The 16,934-nt window shown below is 39.6% G+C and overlaps 1 protein-coding gene across 1 annotated transcript; it reads right to left on the reverse strand.

Annotated features, from left to right (window-relative positions):
• Positions 1–361: 361 nt before the first annotated feature.
• Positions 362–9,396, reverse strand: LOC102705661 (transcription factor TGA2-like). Its single transcript, XM_040527830.1, has 11 exons — positions 8,573–9,396; positions 7,356–7,471; positions 6,148–6,200; positions 5,825–6,031; positions 5,600–5,644; positions 5,350–5,409; positions 5,058–5,135; positions 4,838–4,934; positions 4,468–4,739; positions 2,212–2,451; positions 362–947 (listed from the first exon to the last, which is right to left on the reverse strand). The coding sequence occupies exons 1-11, from the start codon at positions 8,755–8,757 to the stop codon at positions 762–764; spliced, it is 1,539 nt and encodes a 512-aa protein (XP_040383764.1). The 5' UTR covers positions 8,758–9,396; the 3' UTR covers positions 362–761.
• Positions 9,397–16,934: the final 7,538 nt, after the last annotated feature.

The following is a 16,934-nucleotide window of genomic DNA, read 5'->3' on the forward strand; positions in this document are numbered from 1 at the left end:
TCTTCATGTAATGTCACGTAGACTTAAACCACTCTCAAAACCATCTAGGCAGTGAATCGATCTGGCTTTAATATTTGATGGGGTCATTGTACTCGGTTTTATAGTTGAGGGATACCCATCGAACAAAGTCGATAGTTGAGAGAGGTAAAATAGACCTTTCCAGACACTAGTTAATGGGCTAAAAAAAATTGGGCCAGTAATATCGCAGCACACATCATCGTGAGCCCAAACAGTTTACACGAAGGCCCAATTCAAATGTAGGCATAAACTTCACATTAGTTCACAGAACTCAGGGGAAAAAAAATCCATCTTTCTAATCCTCACGCTTAGAATGTGGAAATTCTTCCAGTCTTGTCTGGGATCTGAAGGTTTCAAACGAAAACCCTGCAAAAACCTCACCTTGCAAATGCGAGTTTCCCTGCAGACATCTTAACGGATTAGCGACGACAGATGAGACCGATCATCAGCAAAAGTTTAATCGAGCTGCATTAACACTTGAAGAAGAACCAGAGGTAAGAGCCATCAACCAGCACGCCTAAGTACACACCAAGGTTAACGCATGCCAAACACAGTACACCGACTGATTCATCATCATCATCATCGATCCATGGGTCTCTCTCTCTCTCTCGATCGATCGATCGATCGCTTTCGCTGATCTCTCGATCTGCTACCAGCTGCATGCAGCACGCTAAGCTAGCTAAACGGTGTCATCATTTCATTTCGATCATCGTCGTCTCTCCCGGCGCCGGCGGCTGCGGCGATCAGGTGTGGGGGCCGCCGCTCTGCTGCTGGTCCTGCGGCGGCTGCCTGGGGCGGGTGACCCAGAGGGAGCTGAGAGTGCGGAGGCGGTGGAAGTAGTCGGAGACGGCGAGCAGCGACCGCGCCATCTGCCTCGTCGTCAGCACCTGCTGCAGTCGGTGCAGCGTCTGCTGCCTCAGGTTCTCAGCCTGCACGCACGCACGCACGCATCCATCCGGTTAATTTACATCAGGATTAATCATGCCACCGTCATGCCAGAATCAGCAGCTGCATGATCATCTAGAAGCACCATTAATTGATTAACATCGTGTTGGAGCTATGACTCTATGTATCACGGTTCAAATTCGATTGCTCCTTCACCTTATTACCTAAATAAATTTTTACCAACAAACAAATAAAGTTTTTCATTACATCTTTACCAAACTCTACCAAAGTTGGGTGTGGTTTCGAAATCTTCCACTTAGAAAACTAGTACAATAATAAAATCATTCCGGTAATTGCTTTAAAGAAACAGCTACCAATTATTACAAAATTTACATTTCAAAATAATTGCAAATTATAAAATACATCGATCCACTAATAAACGTAGCTATGGCTAAAACATCTTATAATTTAAAACGGATGGAGTAGGTAACGTTACCCTTTCTATTTTGAAAATTTAAAAAACAACTAGTTAGTTATTCGCATCTTAGGAATATCTTTGTATACATACGTGAACAACATCAGCTGGCTAAACATAAACAGTTATTAATCAATCAAGTTGCAAGTGCGATATGATACGAAATGTGTGGTCAGTCTGTTTGTGGCATCCATGAGCAGGTGAAGGGCGGCCTATAAAAACCCTTTGCAGCCAGGCACATCTACCCAACATGGAAAGACCGATGAACAAACAACACAATTAGTCAAGCAATAATCCTCATAAATTATGCAGGTTTGTGGTGTTTGTTGCATAGCACTTTTTCATGGTGTTTTATATCAGAAATCCAACCTCTGCTCTCCCGTTTCTGGGATGGAGACAGTCGGGTGCTTTTCAGACCCCAAAACCTAATCCACAAATGCTTCTGTTCGACACAACACCAGGCGACAGCAATAGCTAGCTAATTTATGTGTAAATATATTCAGTTTATATTGCAGTGTCGATTTCAATTAGGTGAACCATCCATTGAACCTTCTCAACTAACAAAATATGTGATCCTCTCATTGGCTCCAGCTCTAACAAATCCATTGAAGTGACAGGAGATTAACTAATTTAAAAGCCATCACAGACATCATGTACTGCAACCGATGGAACTGATCAAAGCGCATGCATGACTGATTGCTAGGGTTGGTTTTGGTTTGGTTTCTGAACTAATTAAGCACTCATGCGAGAGAAAATTCAGACAGAAAGAGAGAGATCTAGAGAGAGAGAGAGAGAGTGAAGTATACGAAAGGTGTAGTGTAGGGTAAATTAACCTGGCGGACGAAGCCCTCGAGGGTGGAGAGCTTGTTCATGGCGACGGCCATCTGGCCCATGTAGTTGGCGACGTTGGCGGGGCAGCTGAGGGCGTCGGAGACGACGGTGTCGGAGAGCGACTGGTAGAGCGCGTCGAGGCCCTGCGTCAGCGCCTCCTCCGTCTCCAGCGCCGACTGCTGCAGCCCGTACACCCCGACGATCTGCTGCTCCGTCAGCGGCTCCACGTGCGCCAGCAGCATCTGCATTCCATCACATCGTGCACACCACAGTTCTTATTAACTACTCAATCACATTAATCACGACACCAAACGCAGAGCAACAGAGACAAACTGTTGCTGATCTGTCAGAGTCAGTTCGTACTAACAGTGAGTGGTGACTACATATATACAGCGATCAGATAGATAGATATTCAGATCGTATAAGCATGCAGGTGATTTGTGATAACAACCGATATAACAATTGATCAGTACACACTACACGACGGATCGAGGAGCTAGTAGCTAGCAACTTGATTACTCTGAAGCCCACACGCACACATATGATAAATCCAAAACGAAAAGCCTGTTTGAGCTACTAGTGCTACATTTGGTTGGATTCAGTTGTGGCTTGACTGAAAGCTGAAATCTTTAGTTTCCTGATCTGATCGTCCAGATCGATCTACCATATCATTCAATGCTTCAAGAACGCACTCATCGATGCATGCGCCGCGAAGATGGCGGGGGCATGCTCGCACGCGTGCGCGCGCGGCTCGCGATCGATCGACAGGCGATCATCACGCAAGAAGATTCAGTCTCCCGATCGATCGACCGGCCGGTAATGTCGTCCAGCTCCATGGGGGAAGAAGGGAGAGTGATGGGGCGTGTGCCGGGCAAGCGTGGAAAGCTTCCCCTGTATCCATTGCTGGAAACGAGAAGATTTTGATCGATCGATCACGTCATGCATGCAGTGCCGGACACCGGACAGAAACGCCTATAAACGAGATAATAATGGTTCATTATAAGCCAAATTTAAATTTTTAGCTTTAACTTAAAGTTTATCTTGGAGTTTTTAATACTTTATTTTTTAGCATTTGCTTTTAGATCGCTAAGAACTCACGTATAAAAAGTTTATTCCTAAATTATTTTTTGTTTTTAAATATACCGCTTAACTTTTTCATCCAATGAGAGATAAGACTGACTCGCGATGTGTTCCAGAACAGGTGAATTTTGGATTTTTGTCCAGAGAAAATCTTGTTATGTTGTAGTGAGAAATTTAAATTGTTCATCCAATAAATATATATATGTACATGTCCAAGCTAGCTAGCAATGTAGTAAAATGTTGATGGAAGTACTAGCATTTTGGTTTTAACCCCACATATAATTGGTTTAACATTTTAGTATAATTTTTGATTGGGGTTTTTTACCATCCGCGAGAAAAATGAGCTACTATATTTTCTAATATAAAACCTTGATACTTCCATCTACCATTATGAGGCACCAAAAATTTTTACTAAAAAAATTAGTAGCTCTCGGTACTTCTCTTTTAGTTATATTTATTGCAACCAAAATCTGAACTACAATCATAAACTGGATGAAACAATCCCATACAAATGCATGATTAATAGTTTATAAAGAAGGAAAATTTTAGGAAAATTTAATATATACTATGTATTTAGCATGATATATATTTCATCAGTATGATGTATATTTTTCACAAATCCACACATTTCAAACATGCCCTTCAGCCCGAAAAACCGAGGTACCCTTCAGTCTTTCGTATCTGAATTTGTCTTTTTTATTTCTAAATATATCGTTTTTGAAGTTGATTTTGGTGGCGTATAGCTGTCACTCTAATCTACATTACCACTTTTTCTAGATTTTTTTCCACACATTTGCATTAAATCTAAAACAAAAATATACATGAGGCAACATCCCAACGACATCCCTCGAGCGATTCGAATCCATTCCCCACGATAATACTACTAGTGGCTACAGTATTTGAGTTGGGATTTTTTTGTAATTTATTTTTCATTTAGGGACTGAAAAGAAATATAGCTAGTGGGGTCCCCAAGCATATATCCAATTTGGCCCCTTTTGATATTGTAGGCAAGAAGCTCACGAGCTTGTTCCCTTTTGTCTTCTCCCCATGTACGTCTATCGTCAATGGCTAAGACATCTAGGGTTAGGGTTAATCCAAGCGATCGATCCATCCATCCATCCATCTCTCCGTCAATGGTGACGATGATGGTGGGGTGGGGCGTACGTAGGTATACGTACCTTGATGACCTCGGAGGGGCGGAAGCCGCCGAGCCAGAGGAAGCAGCGCTCGGCGGGGCTCCTCCAGACGCCGGAGATGAGGTGGAAGACGTCGCCCTTGATGACGCCGTCCTTGATGGCGGCCACCTCGTCGTGGTGCGCCAGGCAGCTCTCCACGTACATCTGCAGCTCCCCCTCCGGCAGGTGCTGCTGCAGCGCCGCCCGCAGCTCGTACATCAGCCTGTAGTGCTCCTCCTGCCACCGCCCGTACTCCACGTCGAACATCGCCGCCTCTGCAGCGCGCAGCCAAATCGCATCCGTGAGCATGATCGATCGCCGGTGATGTCGACGGACGGCGACACCGCTCGGATGGAGATATGTATATGTATACCTGAGCTGAGGGCGCCGTCGATGCCGCCGAGGGGGACGCCCTTGCCGGCGACGCCTGGCTCGGCAAGGAGGCCACTGCTGCCAGGGAAGAACACGCCCTGCATATGCACGCACATTTTCATCCAAGATGAGACAAGATCTGGAGATCAATTGCTGCATTTGATTTGATTTAGGTGCAGTTCAGTTCAGAATTCAGATGGCGAATGTGTGGATTTGATTACCTGAGCTCTCGCTGTGTGCAGTTCTTGTTCGAGCTGAGCGAGCCTGATCCTGCTGGACTCCAGCTGCTGGATGTAAGCCTGTTTGCAGTGCAAGATTCAGTAATAATTAATCTACACTAAACAGTAATTGAAAGAATTGAAGAATTAATTGGTAACCGCGGTAATTTGGTTTGATCAAAATTTGGGCAAATTAAATGATTTTGCTCTGAATATTATATCTATATATAGCCTGTCATTTTCTTCCTTCTTTTTCCTCTTAAATTATTTCTGTGTTAACTGTTGCTTCACTCACCTTCTTCCTTAGCCTGCTTTTCCTTGCTGCCTCCCTGTTCTGGGCGAGCCTTCTCAGCGTCTGCAAGCACACATCAATCACCAAATGATACGCAAACAGTAAGCATGATCAGACCAAATCCCTTTTTTTTTGAAGAGAACAATCAGACCAAATCATTTTAGTGCTGTCCTTAATTCAACTGATGCAGTACATACATAAACAAACAAGTAATCTCTAACTAATGCTTGGGGGAACATCACAGATATAATACTTTTGGGTCGCGTTCACCAGTAGATGCACCCCTCCTGTGATCCTTCTGCAATTAACCAACAAACAGAAACGATTACTATGCACATTAACGTAAGCCAAAACACCAAGGCAGGACAATGTTCTGAATGGGGATAGGTGCCATTTTAGCAGTAGATTAATCAGGTGTTTTTAGGCAGGTTAGATATATAAGTAGTAGTAGTTAATTAAGTGGTTAAGTGATGCTGACCTTGGCTGCCACCGGTTTCACATCCCTGTTGATCCCTGCAGGCTCGGCACCGAAGGGTTGGTGCTGCAGGTGGTGATCCTGTCTCCTGCTCCCTGTCGCTAACTCCTCCATGGCGGCCTGTTGCTGGTGATGGTGGTGGTGATCGTCAGGTGACCTCGGTATCTTGGATCCCACGGGTGCTGGGGACAGCACTAAACTAATCTCTCCCTGCACGCACGCACGCCAATCACCACAGCACAGCACATTAATCAACAACCAAACACCAATTAAGCTGATCTATCATGAGAAATGTGAGAGTGAGTGAGATTCAGATAATCTCGTACCTTGGGTGAGGGCTCGACGTGCATAGGCTGGGAAGGGAAGATGTTGAGGGTCTCTGCATCCATGAATTGAGCAAGAACAAATCAAGATCGAGCAAAGCAAGAGAGGGCAGGGCAGCTGGCAACTGAATACTGAAACTCTTTCTGAAGGATGCTCATGTATATATGCAGGCAGGAACAAAGCACTGCTCATCATGCATTGCATGGCAGGGAGTGCAGCAGTACTATATATGCATGCTACGTACGTCCAAACTATACTGCACTAGCTAGCTGCAGTGCTGCAGGCACACGAGAAAGCAGGCCGGGCTACGAGAGATACGGGGAGGCAAGGACAGATCACAGATCGATGCACAGGCACAGCCAGCCAAGGCATCAGGCATGCCGTCCTGCCTTTGCCTGACTGTACCTGAAAACTGAAACAGAAGTGGATAGCATCGATCGGGTCAAACTCGAACATATGTACATCTTGCTAGCTTACTAGCTATCTGCACTTGCAGGAGAGAGAGATGAGAGAAAGAGGCATGGCTTGCATTGCAACAAGAACGATCAGTATAGCCAGCCATGCCATGCAGTGCAGATGCAGATGCAGTGCAGCAGATGGGAGAGATCATCCCTTCCGCGTGCAGTACGTCCTCCTCTCTGCACCCGGCCACATGCAGCTCGATCTCCTCGAAATCATTGAGCAGTTTGTTACATGTCACAGTCCAACCGGCCAGCCGGCCGGCCGGCCAGATCGTCTTGGCTGCAGTCAGAGAGAGATTGTTGGTTTCATGCATGGACTTTGGCTTTGCTGATTCTCTACAGGAGTGCAGTGCAGTAGCTAGTATACTGCAGATTTGTTGCAGCAGATCGATCCTGGTCAAAATGGAGTACCTGAGAATCTGCTGCATGCAGATGCAGACCGGAAAAGGATGCAACTTTCTGCAACCAGGAATATATCCCCTCCTCCTATACAGTACTCTACACTTCTATACAGCTATGTATGCATGGCACATTTCTCATTTGTTTCTGGGCCTAGCTACTGCTATTACTACTGCTAATGCTAGATGCCAAAAGAAGAAGATTAACTGCGACTGTTACTACCGCTCATCACTTTGCATTAATACTCTCCAAGAAAAACACTGAACTTTTTGCAAGGAAATGTGCATATGAGAAAACCAGTGCCAAATTTTCGGGTCAGCGACTTTTTTTCTGGTTTTTCGCATACGTACGCCTTTGTTCTTGGTGGGTCGACGGCGCATGGTTGCCATGATCCAGGTACATGAACAAGGCCTGGTCCAGCTCGCCTAGATGGTCATAGGCTCCTGCAGATGCCTCCTTGGTGCTCCTGGTGGTGCAACAGAGAAGCAAAACTGATGGTGATGTGGTAGAAACTATGTGTATGTGAGATAGATAGATGCAGATAGCAAAGCAAAGCATATGCATATGCATGCACAGGGTTTGAGGAACTGAAGGCATCACACATCATCATGAAATCATGCTGCTATAAGCCTAGCTATATGCATGTATGATGCTATTAATTATTAATTTGTCTGGTCCAACCTCTGCAGAAAGACTGCAAGAGTAGGAGCAGGAGAATAATATGAATCTCTACTCTAGCTTTGTAGCATTTACTACTATTTGGCACAATCCAGAAAATATGCATGCATGGCTACTCCCCCAAATTTCATGTGTGCAACTCATGCTCACTGAAAATTCAATGTAAAAAAATTGACAGATATGTATGATAAGCTGGACATTAATATGTCTTAATTAGGTAATGCTTTTGTACTTCTTCTGAAATAAATCGCTGACCATGCACCCAAAATTTGAATGAAAGACTAGCCAGTGAGTTGTTACAACAATTCAACTCTATCTGGGTCCAGATATTAAATCTCAAGTACTGAATTTTTAAATCTGAACTTGCTCTGATCATCATCTACCAATTTTTTTTTGGGTGGATGCAGAAGGAAAAGAAAAGGACCGCGATATGTCGCATCAGGTCAAACAATCACTGAATTCCCCATCGCGGGTAGCAAAAAGGCAAAATCATCTATATGCATGTAAAATGCAAAATTCTAGCAAAAAAAGCGAAACCATCGACATGTAAAAATGCAAAATTCAGTGCAAGAAGATCTGTAACCTAGTTTCTCCATGGCTAGTATATATTTCCTCAAAAGATGAGAACGAGGAGGAGAAGGAGAGGAAACCAATTTCCATAAAAGAAGAAGAAGAGAAAAACATGGGCAATAAAGTTCAGAAGAACTAGCAGAAGAGACAGAGAGCAAGCGAGAAAGAGCCACACCAAAACACACCATGCACGAGCAAGACTAACCAGATCAAGATCAAACACCAAGAGGAGGACCAATCAAGAACAAGCCAGAAAGAGATCAGGCATATGCATCCATAGAAGAGAACATGAGCAGAGATTCAGTAAGCAAAACCGTACATGAAGCTTGCAGCAGCCGCATGCATGGAGGAAGAGGAGGACGACGAAGGAGGTGGATGATGGTGGTGCTGAGCGCCGTAGTGGTGGTTCATCATCCCAAAGGAGATGTTCATCTCCTGATGATGCTGATGCTGATGCTGGTGCTGATGCTGCCTCTCCTGCCGGCTCTCGCTTCCGCTCATCATCACCACCGGCGAAAAAACCAGCTCTCTTCAGAGCTTCACCGGAGGAGATAGATCGAGAGGAGGAGGAAGAAGAAGAACACACCGACAGATACACAGGGGCAAGGCAAGGTAGCTAGCTATATACGTATGTGTGTGTCTATCTCTCTATCTATCTATAGCCATAGCTGCAAGACCTAAATACGCTTTGACTCTAGGAGGCTAGCAGCCAAGGCGCCACCTCTCTCAGCCTCTCTCTCTCTTTCTTCAGTTTCTCTTCCACACCATCAAGGCAGGCATCAACTACCCCCCATGGATGACCTTCGCTGCTGTCTCTTAGGACTCTAGCTCGTGATGGCAGCTTGGACGCTAGCACTGCTAGCAAACCACCTCTTGATGATGGTTTTGTGCTGCTGTTGATATGATCTGGGCTGCCACTTCGTTGATTAATTTCCTCTCTCTAATATGGTTCTTTGCTGATCATGGCAGGCAGAGAGGCCGGGGCTTGCTGCATGGCTATGGGTTCCAGAAAGGTGAGAGAGCCATTAATGGCGAAACAGACTTTCTGTTTGGCTCCATGCTCCCTGCATCTAATGGCACACACAAAACAGCCGACTCCTCTCTTCCTCTCCGTTTCCTCTAGAGAGAGAAGAGATAGATAGAGAGAGAGATGGAAGGAGGGGCAGGTGAGGCAGAAGACGTCGCCACCTTTAATTTTTCTGCCTCTCTTTTGCACCGAAGCCCCTGCACTTTGCCTCGTCCACATTTCAAACCCCGGTGCCAAATTGGCAATTGTAAATTTGTAATTAGCCAGTGTAATTATTAACCAAAACTGAACTGTTATTACGGATGGTAGATAAGTGTGTGTGTGCATGCATGCACCAACGAATTGAGATCCTTTTCAACTTGTCTTGTCTATGTTTTGACTTTCGGTAGAAACCGATACGGATGTTCACTCCCAACAGCAAAGTCAGTAGTACCACGTAGTACAATGAAAAGCTAATTGGTCAGAACACCCAAAGATTGCATGAGCGATTTTTCTAAAAAAGCGAGGAAAAAGTAAGCAGTGCCTTGCGCCAAAACCCCGGGCCTCTTCTAAAGTAAAGTGATTCCAAACTGCCCGTTTGTCTCACAGCCAAAACCCATATATTGTTTGTTGTTGATGTGGTAAAGATTAATAATTGTGGTTTGGGGCCTTAATTATATATTAACTTTGGACTGTTTCAAAAGGATTGTGTTTTTTTTTCACTTTCGACTAGTATTTCTGGTCGAAGTTACCACTTCGATTTAGTTGGCTTGCATGTCAACTAGAGCAACCGTCTCTTCTTTCTACATTTCACCTACATGTGGACCACCTAGTATAAAATACAATTTTTGCAAACAATACCCAGTCTGGTGTGAAAGAAATACCTTAAGTGTGGTGCAACGTAAAACTTTGTTAAGAATATATGGTCTAAACGTAATTTACACTAAAATATAAGTCTTTTTTTGAGAGATACACTAAAATATAAGTCGTACATAACAATCGAGAAAACATCACGTATGAATTATATTTATTGTGCTTCATTTATACTACATAAAAAAATAAAACCAATTATTTGAGAATGAGGTAACATTTATTTAGCAACAACCACGTTGACGTTGTCAATATTAATACAATCTTTAATTCTATATACAAGTCATTTTAGACTTGTACACAAGAATCGAGAAAACAATGTATTCGAATTTATTGTGTTGCATTTATACTATATAGAGAAAATGAATCATTTAATTGTGAACTAAGTAACATTTATTTATCAACGACAATATTTACGCCGTAAAGATTAATACTCTATTTGATTTTCAATATTAGTCGTTTTAATCTTGTAAACAAGAACCGAGAAACAACGCGTACAACTTTATTATGCTCCATTTATACTATAAGAAGAAAATGAACCATTTATTTGTGAAGAGGCAACATTCATTTAGCATTGATGATGTTGATGTGTTAAAGATTAATAATTGTGCTTTGGGGCTGTATATATTTACTTTAGAATGTTTTAGAAAAATCACTTTTTTTCATTTTGGACTAGTATTTCCGGTAAAAATTACCACTTCGATCAAGGTGGCCTGCGTGTCAATGAGAGTAGCCACCTTTTCTATCTACATTTTACCTACATGAGGGCCACCTGGTTTAAAATGCAATTTTTACCAAAAACACATGATCCTATGTGAAAAAAAAACACGTGTGGAACAAAGTGAAACTTTATTAAGAATATGTGGTCTATAGCATAATTTATACTAAAATATAAGTGAGAATTGAGATAGCATCACATGACTTTATTGTGTTTCATTTATACTACATAAAAAAATAAACCAATTATTTGTGAACGAGGTAACATTCATTTTAGGTTCAACAATATTGACATTGCAAAAATTAATACAATTTCTAATTATAACTTGTTTTAGACTTGTACACAAGAATCAAGAAAACAACACAAACGATTTTATTGTACTTAATCTATATTTTATGGAGAAAATGAACCATTTAATTTTAAAATAGGTAAAGTTTATTTTTCAATGACAATGTTTACGTTGTAAATATTAATACTCTCTTTGATTTTCAATATTAGTCAGTTTAATATTGTACACGAGAATCGAGAAACAACATATACAACTTTATTATGCTTCATTTATACTATACAGAGAAAATGGACCAACATTTATTTAGCAATAACAATGTTGATGCGTTACAAATTAATAATTGTGCTTTGAGGCTGTATATATTTACTTTGTACTATTTTAGAAGGAATAATTTTTCATTTTGATTCCGGCAAAAGTTACCACTTCGATCTCCATGGATTGCATGTCAATTAGAGTAATCACCTCTTGTCTCTGCATGTCACTTACATGTGGGCCACATGGTTTAAAATTCGTTTTTTGCTAACAATACATAGTATAATATGAAAAAAAATCTCAACTATAGTCCAAAGCGAAACTTTATTAAGAATATGTGGTCTAAACTACAATTTACACTGAAATATATATAATTCATACGCGAGAATCAAGAGAACATCACATTACTTTATTGTGCTTCATTTATGCAACATGAAAAATATGAACCAATTGAGGTAACATTTATAGCAACAACAAAGTTGAAGTTGTAAAGATTAGTGCAATCTTTTATTTTAAATATAACTTGTTTTAGATTTGTACACTCTGAAAAAACTTGTACACAAGAATCGAGAAAATTATGTATATGACTTTATTGTGCTTCATTTATACTATATAGAGAAAATGAACCATTTTATTTGAAATAGGTAAAAGTTATTTATCAACAACAACATTGAGGTCATAAAGATTAATACTCCCTTTGATTTTCAATATTAGTCGTTTTAATCTTGTATGCAAGAATCAGGAAACAAATGTACAACTTTATTATACTTTATTTATATTATATGGAGAAAACAAACCATTTATTTGTTAAGAGGCAACATTTAACTAGCAATAACAATATTGATGTGTTAAAGATTAATAATTGTACTTTGAGATGTATATATTTGCTTTGAACTGTTTTAGAAGGATTTAATTTTCACTTTGGAGTAGTATTTCTGGCAGAAGTTACTACTGCGATATGGGTGCCCTGCATGTCAATGAGAGTAACCACCTCTTCTCTCTAGATGCCACTGCTCGTGTCACTTGGTTTAAGATGTTTTTTTTCTAACAATACCTAGTCTAATATGAAAAATACCTCATCTGTGGTCCAAAGTGAAGTTTTTTTATGAATATGTGGTCTAACGCACAATTTACACTAAAATATAAGTCATACACAAGAATAGAGAGAACATCACATGACTTTATTATGCTTCATTTATACTGCACGAGAAATATGAACCAATTATTTGTGAACGAGGTAACATTTGTTTAGCAACAACAATATTGATGTTGCAAATATTAATACAAACTTTCATTTAAATATAACTTGTTTTAGAACGGTACACAAGAATCGAGAAAATTATGTGTATGGCTTTATTGTGCTTCATTATATACTACATGGAGAAAACGAACCATTTAATTGTGGTACATTCATTTATCAATAACAATATTGACATTATAAAGATTAATACCCTCTTTGATTTTTAATATTATTTATTTTAATCTTGTAAACAAGAATCGATAAATAACACATACAACTTCATTATGCTTCATTTATACTATATGGAAAAGATGGAACATTTATTTGTGAAGAGACAACATTTACTTAGCAATAACAATGTTAACGTTGTAAAGATTAATACTTTCTTTAATTGTAAATACAAACTGTTTTAGTCATGTATATATACACAAGAATAGTGAAAACACATATGACTTTGTTATGTTTCATTTATACTATACCAAGAAAATGAACAATTTCATTGCGAATAAGGTACTCTCTCACTTCCAAAAAGATTTTATTTTGAACATATGTCACACAAATCAATACAAAGGCACAAGTAATAGAATGCTCTTTCACTTTTTAAATCCCAATGCTTTTCTTCCCAACCTTTTCAAATTCCATTTTATTTGCCCCGATTTTACCAAACTCCAATACAATATTTGCTCAAAAAAATAAATTATTTTAGAACAAATTAGTGAAGTGAAACATAAAGTCTCCTTGGGGCGGAGGCAGTAATATGTATTTATTAATGGAAATGTTGATGCTATAAGGATTAATACTCTAGTTGACTTTTAATATTGGTCATTTTGGTAATGTACACAAGAATCGACAAACAACACATATAAGTTTATTATGTTTCATTTATAATGTATGGAGAAAATGAACCATTTATTTTTGAATGAGGCAACATTTATTTAGTAATAGCTACATTTATGTCATAAAGATTAATACTCTCTTTGGTTAAATATAAGTTGTTTATTTTTTTTTTACAAAAGAATCAAGAAACAGCACATATGGCTTTATTGTGGTTCATTTATACTAAACAGAAAAAAATGAAAAAAATTAATTGTGAATGGGGTAACATTTATTTGTCAATGATAGTATTGACGCGGTAAAATTTAATACTTTATTTGATTTTTAATGTTACTTGTTTTAGTCTCGTACACAAGAATTGATTAAAAACACACACAACTTTATTATGCTTCATTAATACTATACGAAGAAAATAAACCATTTATTTCTGAACAACACAACATTTATTTAGCAATAACAATTTTGACATTGTAAAGATGAATACTCTTTAAATTTTAATATTAGTCATTTTAGTCGTGCAAACAAGAATTGAGAAACAATATGTATAACTTTATCGTGCTTTATTTATACTATATGAACAAAATGAAAATTGAGGCAATATCTATTTAGCAATAACAATGTTGACATTGTAAAGATGAATACTCTCTCTGATTTTTAATATTAGTCATTTTAGTTTTGTACGCAAGGGTCAAGAAACAACACATATGACATTATCGTGTTTCATTTATAATATATGAAAAAACACTCCAATATTTTTGTGTATAAGGCAACATTTACTTAGCAATAACAATGTTGGATATGTAAAGATGAATACTCCATTTGATTTTTAATATGAGTCATTTTAGCCTTGTACACAAAAACTGAGAAATGCAGATGATTTTATTGAACCAATTATTTTTGAACGAAGCATGCTGACATTTATTTAGCAATGACAATTAGGGAAGAAAGACGGGAAAATGACTAGAAGTTTCAAAAACAACTTGTATTCACATTTATGAAGATTTCTAAGAGTTAAAATGAGTTAGGAATCAGATGGAGTATTACATAAAAGTTTTACACAATTTCATACGAACTACTCCCTCTGCTCAAGACTAAATATCCATTATAGCATCAAAAATTTTATCAACAAAATACTTCTTGTTCTCAAATTCCTAAATTGCTCATCTTTTGGCTTTTGACATAAATAAGCAAATCGGCATGTTTATAAATAAAAAATATTTTGTGACTAAATTTTTTATATACATGTTCTCAATGGTCTAAAAGTCAAAGATAAAAGATAAATTACTATGAAAAAACTCCAAAATCAACTCCAAATTTATAGTAGAAAATTCAAATTCTGGCTTAGAAGCATAAACCAAAAGATGAGGGTGTTAAATTCTGGCTTAACAAGCACACCTGCTAATCGGAGCTAAAGGCTGCCCCCAGAAACGATCGAGATGTACTTTATAAGGGCACCAATGTTACTTATCACAGCTATTCATTTAGCGTGAAATTTGCAAGAATGATAAATAATCTGAAATAGATTTGATTTCCTAAAGCAAAATCTTACAACCTTGTAGCTATGATTCCCAAGAAGAGGGAAGGAAAAAAAAAAGATAGCGGTGCGTGGTGTAAAAAGGTAAGGGTGGCTCGTAGCGTAGGTAGGTCGACCGAAGGTGAGCGAGCGGGCGACGACAAAGAACCGCCCGCCTGCTGGTGGCCATGGGTCCAAGATTGAGAGCCGCGCCCCCGGATCAGACTCGCACAAGAGACGCAGAATTATTCGCCGAGTATGTGAATGCTCCTGTTGCTGCCCTCGAGGCACGCATACCCTCCCAACTCCCAAAATCATCAGCCTGTTCAACGGCCATCCTTACGTGGTCGCAACCTCCACATTCGTCGTCCTTCAGAGTATAGCAACTTTTAAAAATAATTAATAATGCATATAAATTAAAATGGATATAAAAGAGTTAACTTTTGTAACACCTATTTGATGGTATAAACAATAAAATTAACTGATATAAAGTTAAAATCTATTTTAAAATATGATATAATAAACTTTAAACTATTTGTAAAAAACATAAATATCATTTAGCAGTTTAAAAAACATGTGCGCAAAAGCCAAAAAGAATCTAGAAAAAAACATAGTAGTATTACAACCTAGCATACAACTCACGATGGATTGCACAAGCCTATAGAGAGTGAAGAGAATGGACAACTCAGTAGAGATCTAAACTAAAGTTGATATTCTCGACGGAGAGAGTGCGAGTCGGTTCGATTCTTTGGGAAATTCTTCTGTTTAGAAGGACCTGAAGGAATTGATTTTCTCACGTTTCATGGCAACCGGGAGGCATACGGGTTACAACCAGAAGAGCCGGTGGAAACGGGCCTGGATTCTTGGAGGAACTGAGGAGAAAGGTTTCTAGGGCTTTAAATTGTTCATCCGCTGCATGCATTAACTTCGAAGTGAATGTGCTAGCGAGTGACTGGCATCAGGCATGGATCGTCGATCGTACCCGGAGGTGTAGTTCTGACATCTTGGCAATTGCAGTCTCGAGATGCTAACTCGATCGGTTTTAGCCTCTCATGGCTGGTAAAATTTCTTCTTCGTCGTCTCGTGTAGTAGAAAAAAGGTTGTTCCTTTTGAGACTCTGAATGTGCAGTTGCTGATGCTCATGTCAGCTGGAGGCTTGTTGCGTGTGCAGCCACAGGTAGGACGGCTCCTGGAAATTGCAGCATGTGTGACCCAGGTTGGAGAAGCCGTCAACCGCTGCCGATAACGACGAAACAAGAACTCCGTCAGCTCATCGATGAAGAAAACAACCTGTATGGATTACGGGCTGAGAGAGTCTCACCAGATTATCGCTATGCTCATGCCACTTCATGATCTAGGAAACTGGGAACGTTGCAGTTCAATTCGTCGAATAATTACAGATAAATAACAATTAATAGCTGCATATATAACCTGCTGCTTTCAGCTAAAAAGTAAAGTCAAGACGGCAGTCAAAATAAATGAATTGACTCAGGTGAGAAATAAATGCAAGCGTCCACGATTTATTTCTTTACCTGATGTGCCAGAAGAAAAACCTATTTCAAACATTAGCCTAATTGTGCAACATAGCGATATTGCAATTGCCAAAAGATTCACCTTGGCAACATAGGTGAAAAGAGTAAAAAGATTACTCTAGGAGTAGTAGTGAACTTGACACTTCACCATACATTTCGTGTGACTGATTTTTTCTACATTCTCGGGGTCAATCAGTTTTCTAAAACACAGGTAAAAAAAGACATGCAACCAAACGGGGAATCTCTGGTATAGGTCAAAACTGTTACCTGACATCCCGTTTCAGAACTCCATATTCTACTCAACAGAGCTTTTCACTGATCCAGTCGTTCTGAATTCTGATTATGCTCCAGCGGGTAGCAGGTCTGCCATGTGAAGGGAGGCATGGACCTCCAGCAGCTGCTGCAGCAGCAAAAAGATTAGGACCAG

Source organism: Oryza brachyantha, chromosome 9 (assembly GCF_000231095.2).
Source record: "Oryza brachyantha chromosome 9, ObraRS2, whole genome shotgun sequence".
Taxonomy (NCBI): domain Eukaryota; kingdom Viridiplantae; phylum Streptophyta; class Magnoliopsida; order Poales; family Poaceae; genus Oryza; species Oryza brachyantha.